This window comes from Aulonocara sp. 'chitande type north' Nkhata Bay, linkage group LG22 (assembly GCF_057382095.1).
Source record: "Aulonocara sp. 'chitande type north' Nkhata Bay isolate Kocher_YH1m ecotype deep benthic linkage group LG22, A_spYH_male_GT1.1, whole genome shotgun sequence".
In the NCBI taxonomy this organism is placed as follows: Eukaryota; Metazoa; Chordata; class Actinopteri; order Cichliformes; family Cichlidae; genus Aulonocara; species Aulonocara sp. 'chitande type north' Nkhata Bay.
In genome coordinates this window covers 2,760,099-2,771,223 of record NC_141364.1, presented here as the reverse complement: position 1 = coordinate 2,771,223, position 11,125 = coordinate 2,760,099, and the positions used below count along the sequence as shown (strand labels likewise).

Here is an 11,125-nt window from a genome sequence, read left to right as displayed (position 1 = left end):
TTTATTAGAACAATTTGCTGGAACTACAGAGTAATGAAGTACTTCAAGGTTTTGTGTGGATGACTTCCAACCTTACTGTACAGCACAGAGCACAGAGGGACAATATATGTAATCAATATATGATGCAGAATGAACAAGTAAAGACTGTAAGCTGAGTCTGAGGCTCATGCAGGACATTTCATAGTGAGGTGTCTTTGGTTGGATTATTCAAACATTTACATCAAAGCACCAAACTCATCTCTCACAGATGAAGGTCATGTACACATAATTATTATCATAATTATTGTATTCAAGTGACCGTCTCCATCTCCCATCATGGTCACAGCAGACTCCATAGTGACCATAATAAGGATCTGACCATCCTGTTCCCCAGAACCTGTCAGAGAGATCAAATCTGATATGAAACTGGACTAAACTCATAACTATTGTCACATTCATATAAATATGCGTCTCTTTTGGAATATTTCCAATATTTGCTGTATTTCTTTCCCAGGTTTCTCGCCCACTTTCCCTCCTTTAGACTTTTCTCTGAGAATCATCATGCACACTAAAACAGCTTTCAAGCTTTGATGAATATGAAATCTTCCTGCTGTAAAAATGGAGAATAAAAAGAAGTCAGAGCTGACTTTCTGCTGTTTGAAACTGTTTTGTCAGCTGTTTACAGACATCACTTTGAAATGTGTGTCTATCAGGTCATATTTACTGAAGCTTCTTCCTTCATATGTTCTGAAGTTTTACAAACACCAAAGAAGAAGAGACAGGAATTCTCTGAAACACTTTTTGTTCTGTGAGAAAAGAAACATTACAGCACAAAAACATGAAGACAAATTGAACAAAGTGAAATGTGTCGGTCGCTGCTTTGAACATGTTTCAATCCTGATTCCTTCAAACTGACTTGTTGTAACTGAACGTCATCACAGACTGCAGATGAAGAGAGTTCAAGCACAGCTGTTCATTCAAAGGAGGATTTCTGCTTTTCTTTACATTCAGTTTGTGGGGCTGTTGGAAAATAGCTCAGCTCATGTATTGCTGATCTATCTTCCAAAACATCAGTGTTTCACTTCTAAATAATAACTCTGGAATAGAAACAAACTAATGTCTCACGTTTGTGTCAGCGCTGATCCGTCCACCCATTCCCATTCATATCCTCCTGATGTCCATTTAGCTTCCAGACCAATCCAGGACTCTCCTCCAAATTTACTGACAAATTCCTGTTTGAGAAGAGACACAAATATTGTCTCCAGTCATAATTCAGCACTTCTGTTGTAGTGACATCATCTTGTGAACATGTCTGAAGGAAGAATAACTGTGATGAAACTTTTCTTCCATTGTGCAGAAATCAGAAAGAGCCAAAGAATCAATGAATATCAGCTCCTCCTGTAGCTCAGTCAGTGTTGCAGTGGAATCAGTGTTAACAAATCATTTGATTCAGTTGGATTGAATCAGAAAAATAATCTGGATTATGAGGATTTCTCTCATTTTATAACATTTCTGTTATTTCAATGTTTTGTGTTGACTTGGTTTCTAAGGATCATCTGAACTGGTTCCCATTTAATCCTGGTTCTTTAACTGCTTTGAATTCCTCTCCTTCATAATTCAATGTGAATCTCCAGTTTGCTGTATTGTAATCGATCCACCTCCCAAATCCTGCAATCATTTCCTGAATGGATTCTCTAATCTTCTCTCATCGGTTATTGTTCATAAAGTCATTTTAGTAGATGAGTCTAATTTACTTATTGATGATCCCTCTAACAACACTGCCACACAATTGATGAACACTGCAGCATCATTTCATGTAGTGCATCATGTTGTCGGCCCCACACATAACGCTGACCTTCCACATGTCTGACCTACTATCCAATCACAGATGTATCATCTTTGACAGGCTTACAGTCAGTGTTGTCTTCCCAGAGACAAACTGCTGTCACTCCCATGTCTTCTAATGACTGTGGACATTTTTCGATTTCTTCACTGGCAACATCAACAGTATCAGGTCAGAGTTCAAGTCTGTACCTCTTCAACCGCCCCAAGTCTCTCCTCCAGTTCTGTTGTTGGAGTTCAAACTCCTTCCTGCTGCCATCTCCCCCTGACTTCTCTCTATTAGAAACCAGTCCCTTTCATTTCAGCTGACTTTCAAACAGCCAGAGTCTTTGTGAGTGGGATCAACCCTCCTTACATCCCACTGTTTTAAATCAAGTTGCTCGTCAGCTCCTTCAGATCTTTGATCAATTCCAACCTGGTTCCAGACAAACCACAGCACTGAAACAGCTTTCATGAAAGTTACTAACCAGATTCTTCTGCGCTGGGATAAAGACTCCATTTGAGTCCTGCTTGACTTCTCTGCAGCCTTCATACTGTTGATGGTGCTCCTCTTATTAACACAGTCAAAGGAGCTTGCAAAGAAAAGCGTCTGGACTTCTTTAAGTTACTTGAAGACGTTTCACCTCTCATCCGAGAAGCTTCTTCAGTTCTAAGGTCAAATGGTGGAGAGTCCCAGATATAAACCTAGTGGGAGTGACCCCCCACAGAGGGACAAAAGGACCCCCTGATGATCCTCTAATCGCCTGAGCCAAGGTGTGGAACTGGGTGTGGGCCCCAATCAGCCAGAGTTTCGGGTGGGTTCATTGTGACCAAAGACCACAACATCACTGTTTTACCAGCTGATAAGGGAAGATGCACCGTGGTCCTAAACACTACAGATTACCACACAAAGATCACTACTCTCCTCAGTGACAACAATACCTACGAAGCCTTAAAGCGAGACCCCACAAGCAGCTACAAAAAGAAAGTTATAGCTTGCCTTCAAGACTTTGAAAAGGACAAAATTATTGACCGCCTCACATATCACCGCCTTTACCCAGGGGATGCCATACCCTGCATCTACGGACTTCCTAAAATCCACAAGGAAGCTGTCCCACTCAGACCCATAGTCAGTAGCATAAACTCAGCCACTTATAACATTGCTAAACACCTTGCTACCATCCTTGCTCCTCTCGTGGGGAACACCCCACACCACATCAAGAACTCCACCGACTTCACCGACAAGGTCCAGAAACTTACCCTGGATCCAGATGAAACCATGGTGTCCTTTGATGTAGTCTCTCTCTTCACTTGCATACCCACCACAGAGGCCGTGGAGACTGTCAGAAAACGACTACAAGAAGACAGCTCCTTGGAGGACAGGACCAACTTCACAAGAAAGGCTCTTGGCTCTTTCAAAGGAAGAGTACCCAGCCACTGGTACAGATATGTGGACGATACCTGGGTCAAAATCAAGACACAAGAAGTGGAATCCTTCACTGCGCACATTAACGCTGTGGATAAAAACATCAAGTTCACCAGGGAAGACACAAAGGACAACTGTTTGCCTTTCCTGGACTGCGCCGTGCACATTGAAGAGAACGGCAACCTCAACATCGAAGTTTACCGGAAGCCCACACACACGGACCAGTACCTCCTCTTTGACTCCCATCACCCTCTGGAACACAAACTTGGAGTAATTAGGACCCTACACCACCGGGCAGAACATGTTCCCTCTAAGCCGGAAGGAAAAAAGAAGGAACACACACATGTAAAGGAAGCACTCAAAACGTGCGGCTATCCTAAATGGGCGTTCTTAAAGTCAGCAAAGAGGCACAGAAAAGAAGACCAGACACCAGCGAGGGAGGATAAGAAAGACAGACGCAACAACATTGTCATCCCCTATGTAGCCGGTGTATCAGAGGAACTCAGGAGAGTTTTCTCCAAGCACGACATCACAGTGTACTTCAGACCAAGCAACACACTCAGACAGAAACTGGTTCACCCAAAAGACAAAACTCCTAAACACAAGCTTAACAATGTGGTGTATGCTGTACAGTGCAGCGAGGAATGTCCAGACCTCTACATTGGAGAGACCAAACCACTTCACAAGTGCATGGCACAACACAGAAGAGCCACCTCCACAGGACAAGACTCAGCAGTCCATCTGCATCTTAAGGATATGTTCACATTTTGGACAGAGAGGACAGATGGTTTGAAAGAGGAGTGAAAGAAGCATCTATGTCCACTGTGAGCGACCATCTTTGAATATCAAACAGATACTTCATATTAATCAACGTGTGTCCTCATCTGAGTCCCACATGCCTCAGTCCTTGGACCAGTTCTGTTCTCTTTATAAATGCTGCCCCTGTGACATCTGCTTAATGGTTTTAATGGGATCTCCTAGCACTGCTGTGCAGATGACACACACACTAATGCTTTTCTGTCGAGCCTCTCCTGCCTCAGTGAATGCTTCTCTGTCATCACTTCATGGATTTAAACTTCCTTCATCTCAAACTGAAGTTGTGCTGTTTGGCTCAGTTCCTCTGAGGAGGTCAGTCAGTACATCGTCCCCCTCACCAGTAACATCCAATCACCTGTTAAAGATCATTTTGAACCAACAGCTGCATTTTGAGCCTCACATGTCAAAGGTCAGCCAGTCTTGTTTCCTTTAGCTCAGAAATATTGCAAAGATCAAATCTTTACTGTGATTCAATCATCTGGAACTTTGAGTTCATACTTTCTCCTGCCTGATTATTGTAATTCACTTTTCACCTGCATTTCTCAGTCCTCCATAGTTGGTCTGCAGTTAGTGCAGAACTCAGCAGCAAGGCTGCAAACAAAACCTGGCCTGCAGTCTCATATCTCACCTATTCTTGCTTCTCTTCACTGGCTTACAGTGAAATTCAGAATCCTCTTTTAAATCCTGTTATGAACATATAAAGCTGTGCATGAACAGGCCCCTGCTTATATAGCAGAGCTTCTTGGACCTTATCACTGCAGCCGGCCTCTCTGATCATCTAATCAGCGTCTCCCAACTGTCCCTCGCTCTGATTTGAACACCAGAGGCCATCGTGCTTTTGAGCTTGTTGCAGCCAAACTGTGGAACAGCCTTCCTCAGACTATCAGGTCAGCTGACTGTTAACGGCTGAAACTCATTTTTACAGGTTAGCTCTCCCTCAATCTTTTCCCCTTTATTTTCCTCCATAGTTTCTAACTGTTGTGTTTCTGATGGAATGAATGTGCTGCTTTGTTTATGTGTCTGTATGTTTGCACATGTATACTTATCATCAATGTGTGGCTTTAATTCACAGTATGAAGAACTTTGTAACTCACTGTCAGCTCCATCAAAGATCACACAGACATGAACAAACACACCCACCTGTTCCTCTTTGCTGTTTATCATCACCAGATCAGCTCCTTTATCCTGACAGGCTCTCCTGCTCTCAGACCAAGTTTCACTCTCAGTGGATTTAAAGTAACAGCTGCTTCCAAACCTCGTCCATCGATCAGGACACTTCTCTTAAAGTCAAACACATGTTTTAAAGTCAGACTTTGTGTCCTGTTGTATCACATTAATCTTTGGTTCCTGTCATTTTCCCTGTAAATGCTTCATTTAAACTCAGGTTTTCTCTCTTATTCATAATGAACTGAAACTTACATTTATACAGAGAAACTGTTACACAGCATCAAACATTTAGGATTCAAAACAAAGACACAATCAGGTTATCACTGTGTAACACTGATGTTTTCTATCAGTTATTCAAACTTTATTACCTTCTATCTTCTCCTTCAGCTTCTTCACTTCTTCCTGTAGCTGACTGTGGTTTTTACTCAGTTCATCATAACGGCTCTGTAACTGAGTCCGGCTGGTTTTTGTGCCTTTAGAGTAAAACAGATTAAAATTAAGTTAAAATGTTCCACAAATATATCTGTGATATAAGAACTTGGTGTTTGCTTACCTTGAAGTTCATCCTGCAGCTCAGTGTGATTCTTTTTGGTGTCATTGTAAACGTGGTTCAGTTTGTCACATTTAGCATGAAGTCTTTTGTTTTCACTCTTGTTCAAAGCATCTAAAATATTTCAGTGAAACCAAAATAAAATAAAATAAAATAAAATGAGTGAAACGTTGAACAGAAATAATCTTCTTCCTCTGCTTTGTCAAATATCAATAAGAGTCAGAAACTTGCAGCCATTGCTCTTTAACATGTCCTGTGGGTGGAGGTGTTAGAACTACAGGAAATCTGATGAGCTAAATACGTATCAACTGTGAACAAAAACCACTGACAAGATTCAGAATAATTGTGCTTCAGTGTGGAGGAAGAAGGTGAAGAGTCAAACAGCATTTCTACACCTGTAGTCAGAGATGTTATCTATATGCTTTGAAAGAATAGATTCTGACTCATGTGACATGTGCCTGTTCTCACTGAAAATATGTCTTTTTACATTCAGTCAAAGCTGCTCTGAGGCTTCAACACTTCCTCTTTCTGCTTATTTATAATTAATAAATGTTTCTTCCTGCAGCTTCCAGGAACTTCCTGCTTTCAGACGTCCTTTTGCAGGCGTCTCTGTTCTCACATCATAGATTTGTGATGTTTCTGCTGATCCAGCATTAAGTCTGTCACAGCTCCACCAGGAGCTAAAGGTCAGCTGAAGATCATCAACTGATTTAAAACATAGAATCAAACCACCTTAAAATCCAAACATCAGCAGCTGCTGGGAGTTTTCTCTGTGTTGTTGTTTTTGTTATTGTGGAGTCTTTACCTGATAATATAAAGAACCTCGAGGCAACTGTTGTTGTGATTTGATGTAATAAAAAAAGATTCATTGATATATCCCAGCAGATGAATGGAGCTAACATTAGCTTGTTAGCTACCTGCTTAATACACCAAGTGAACTAACTAGTCGCACAATGACAGACGGCCACTGTCTAACATAGTGTGGCTGCACCTGCATCAGTCTGCAGCAGATGCTGCTGCCTGTCTGCTTTGTTGATGTAATCACAGAATCACCGTGTTGAGTGAAGAGTTTGAAGGAACAACAAGAACATTCACTCCACAACACACACAAGATATGAGCCAGGAATCATGCACACAGACACACACCTGCTAATCAGTGCTAAGTAACAGACTCATGAAATACTAGAAGCTCAGTCAGCAAAACCAACGTGTTGGTCAGGCTGTACCACACAGCAGCTCATATTATTGATCAGAGAATTCCATTTAAAATGCCACCGTGCAGTTTTTATGAAGAGGAAACTATCCTTAGAGACCAAAACTCATTTGGTCCTGAATGGAAACATGTTTTTACTGCAGCAAAGGTGCTCATTTTAACATGGGAGTCTGTGGGGACTGACTCGCTTTCAGCATCAGCCTCCAGTGGTCATTAAAGGAACTGCAGTTTTTGCTGCTTCTGTGTTGGCTTCATGTACTTCCTGTATTTGCTGTGGCAGAAGGACACGTTCTGGTTGTGAAGCTGCATGTTTGTTGGCTGCTGGGATTCAGTATCAGTCATACATTCATTTGCAGGAGAAGTTCAGAGGTTGTATCTTATCTTACAGCATATGGACAGGATGATGATCCCAGCTAACATCAGGAGGCACAGCACTCTTAGACCCAGTGTAGCACATCTGAAAGAGCCCTTCAGGACTGAAGGAGGATTCAGAGTCTGTGGTCCTGTTAGAAAGCAGTGTGGATGTTGGTTTGTGCTTATTTCCTGTCAGTCTGTGGTTAACAGACCTGTGGTTGTGGTTGTATCAGCTTAACGTCAAAAAAGGGCCGGTTGCCAAAAAACAAAGGAAATATAACATCTGCGCTGTGACTGAAAGAAGTTCCTGTTAATCAATAAGTGACGTACAAACTATTGTGGGAAAGAATTTAAATTAAAAAGGTTCATACAGCAAATGGAGAAACAGATGTTTGATGGGCTGCAGTAATTTGGCATTAAAAGCTGACTGTAACAAACTGGAAGTACATTTAGATTCATAATTGACTTACCTCCTTCCTGTGACTGAAAATGATCATAACTATCTCTCATCTCATCTGTACTCTCGTAGATATCCACCTCCCTCTGCTCCCACTCTGCTCCGTCCTCCTTTCTGCTGTATCTCACCTTCTTTGATAGATCTGGTTTGGCATAAATATCTGAGGACATCGTGAGAGGACGGAGACGCTGAGCAGGAGTTTAAGCTGTACTCTAACAGTTCTGCAGTACTGACCCTGGAAGATATCGAGCTGTTTTATTCTTGTCCAGCCTTCTGTCTGCTTTCAGGCAGGAAGAAGCTTTGAGGAAGTGGCAGCGTGTAAGGAAACACAGACTGTGTGATTAATTTGCATAAAAATGTCTTAACTGCATTTGTTTCTCTTAACTACAGATAAAACTCTGTGTTGTACAATATGTGTACTTTGTTGAGCTTTTGACTGAGTTTGCATAAAGCAGAAAATGTATAAACTCTTCTTTTTCTAAAGACGTTGAACATTCACACATAAAAGCACAAACACAGTCACACCTCAGTGTCACAGTTGGTTCGACCCAGGAAATGTTATTTTGTCAGTTACAGTTTGTTTTCTTGCTGTTGCCTTATAGAGAAACAAACTGTTGAACTGTTGAGGTTCATCCAGTCGATGTGGAAAGTTTGAACCACGTCTCAAACACTCTTTAAATGAACAACAATTAAATTTAGCTTCACTGCTGACCGAAGATTTTAAAGTTTTTTAAACTGTAACTTTTCCTTTCATTTCTACATTTTGCACTTTCAGGAAAACTGATGCAGTTCATTTTTTGTGTTCTTTGATTTGATTTTCAAAGGAATACAGAAGTACTTGTGTGAAAAAGTGTCCAACATAAGGAGGAAAAGTTTTTTGAAATTACAGTGCACTTAAATGTTGCACATCTTACTGTGAGGTCACCAGGAAATACTCCTTGTTGTTGGGCCGTCCTGGTTAACACACCTCTGCAACATTACATGAGAGTCGGGTACTCGGCCTCTGGATTTGTAAATCTGGGCTGGTGGGTTCAAACACTCCTCAGCCTCCCTGAGAAGGTTTATGTCAGAATATTGAAGGAGAAACTCCATCCAAATGTGAAATCTCAAATTCAGAGCAACAATGTGGTTTCCATCCTGGTCATGCAGCACTGGACGAGCTCTTCATTCTCTCCAGGATGTGTGGGAGTGATGAGCCCAGCTGGAGCTCCTCCACACTGAAAGCACCTGACTAGGATTACACCTGTGTGCTACTTAGGTGTTGGAGGTTTGTCCAACTGGAGGACACACGTTGTCTTAATCATTCAATTCACTTTGACTTCTACAGCTCCAAATCACAGCAACAGCCTCAAGGTGCTTTATGTTGTGAGGTCGACCGTTCAATAACATTACAGTAACAAGTTTGCTGTTTGTGTGTTTTCCAGTGAAGTAGGAGAAACTCTGCAGTGTGGGAACAGGAACTAAACACAATCAGGTCTGCAGCATCAAATCATTTCACTTCTAATGTTCAAAATCAAACATCTAACATATTGGAATCAAATTCCTCACAGCGTGTCATGATTCCCACCACAATCAGCAGATACAGCACTCCCAGGTTCACTTCAAAAGCTCTGAACCAGCTTCTTCTCACAGCTGGAAGCTTCTTCTCGGTGTGAACATCTACAAAGATAAAACAAAAAGTCCATTTATGAAGCACTAACGAGAGACTTTGGAGCTTTTTATTAATCCTCACTGTAGGAATGATCCCAGTAGAAAGTAAATCAGATTTACCAAACAAATTAGTCGAGTTTGTTAAAAAGTTACAGGAACTCAAACAAGGACAAAGTAACATTAGTCCATTCCAGCTGTTGTGATCGGTCGATGCATTTCTGGCCACTTCTTGGTCGCAGCTTTTGAATAGATCAGTGAGAGAAAAACAATCCTCTCAATATAAGGACTAAATGAGCAAAACTATCCTGATGGACGTGAGGGAACGTAGAAAGAAGTGTAGAAACCTGAGGGACAAATATGGAGGAGAGTCCCAGAATATTAGTTTCTATGACGATCATCTGCACGCGGGTCAGAGCTGTGAGGAAAGTGTAATGCTGAGGAACTGTCAGCGGTAGTGTCGTGGATGAGAGAAGGAGGACCCAAACGCTGGACTCACAGGCAGGTAGGTGAAGGTGGATGTTTATTGCCGAAGGAGCGAGCAAACAGTACAGAGGGAGGAAATGGCTGGCTGACTGACCATACAGACGACATCAGACTTACATCATCAATGACCCGACACTGAATGGGTAGAACAGAGGGCTTAAATACACAGGCTGGTGATAATGATGATAATGAGGGACCGGTGAGTACACAGCTGAACATAATGAACTAATGATAATGGGAAGAGGACTGAACATAATACACACAGACCAAGGCTAACACAATAAAACAGGAAGTGGAACAGGCAGTAGATAAACAGTGAGTGTGAACTGAAAACACTGGGTCACCGACCCAGGAACCCTGACAGGACCCCCCCCCCAAAGGCCGGCACCCGACGGCCAAACGAAAAAGAACCAGAACAGGGCAGGCGGAGGGGGCCCAGGACGGAGGGACGGAGGCCACACAGAGACAGTTCGGGTGGGTGGCCACGTGGCCCGAGGCCGAGACGAGACAGTTCAGGTGGGCGGCCACGTGGAAGGCAGCAGCGACCACTGAGCCGGTCCGGTGGGCGGCTGCGGCGGTCGAGACGAGACTGTTCCGGTGGACCGACCGTGCGGAAGGCAACGGCGGCCACTCAGGCGAAGGCGGTCCGGGGGCCGGCCGCGCGGAAGGCAGCGGCGGCCACTCAGGCGAAGGCGCAGGCGGTCCGGAGGCCGGCTGCGCAGAAGGCAGCGGCGGCCACTCAGGCGAAGGCGCAGGCGGTCCGGAGGCCGGCCGCGCGGAAGGCAGCGGCGGCGGCGAAGGAGACGACGGAGCAGTTCAGGGGGCCGGCCGCGTGGAAGGCAGCGGCGGCGGCTCTCCAGTGTTAGGCGTGCTGGCCATGGCCCGGTGGGCACAGGACCAGACGAGGACGAAGGCTCTGAGGCTGGAGCCGGACCAGGCGGAGCAGAAGCTGAGGCAGAGGCCGGGCCGGGCGTGGGTGCAGCTGAGGCAGAGGCCGGACCAGACGAAGCTGAAGCCTCTGGCTGGAGACAGGCCGGGCCAGCGGGTGCGGAAACCCCTGGCTGAGGAGCAGGAGAGCTCACAGCTGGCTCTGGGTGCTGTGGCTGCAGGTCCGGGAACCGAACAGGATGGTGGACAGGCGACTGGGGGACAGGAGCAGACTGGACTGGGGGACAGGAGCAGACTGGACTGGGGGACAGGAGCAGACTG

The 11,125-nt window shown here is 44.1% G+C and overlaps 1 protein-coding gene across 1 annotated transcript; it reads right to left on the bottom strand.

Annotated features, from left to right (window-relative positions):
- Positions 1 to 234: 234 nt before the first annotated feature.
- Positions 235 to 8,248, bottom strand: LOC147303184 (C-type lectin domain family 12 member B-like). Its single transcript, XM_086281227.1, has 7 exons — positions 7,797 to 8,248; positions 7,359 to 7,475; positions 5,763 to 5,873; positions 5,578 to 5,682; positions 5,183 to 5,322; positions 1,105 to 1,211; positions 235 to 376 (listed from the first exon to the last, which is right to left on the bottom strand). The coding sequence occupies exons 1-7, from the start codon at positions 7,951 to 7,953 to the stop codon at positions 235 to 237; spliced, it is 879 nt and encodes a 292-aa protein (XP_086137353.1). The 5' UTR covers positions 7,954 to 8,248.
- Positions 8,249 to 11,125: the final 2,877 nt, after the last annotated feature.

Bases quoted from the DNA above. Each gene is read 5' to 3' on its own strand.
- LOC147303184 (XM_086281227.1), bottom strand. From the start codon at position 7,953: ATGTCCTCAGATATTTATGCCAAACCAGATCTATCAAAGAAGGTGAGA. The intron at 7,476-7,796 runs GTAAGTCAATTA...GCTTTCTAACAG, and splicing joins TTTTCAGTCACAGGAAGGAG to GACCACAGACTCTGAATCCT. The intron at 5,323-5,577 runs GTAATAAAGTTT...TTTGACTTTAAG, and splicing joins GCTGAAGGAGAAGATAGAAG to AGAAGTGTCCTGATCGATGG.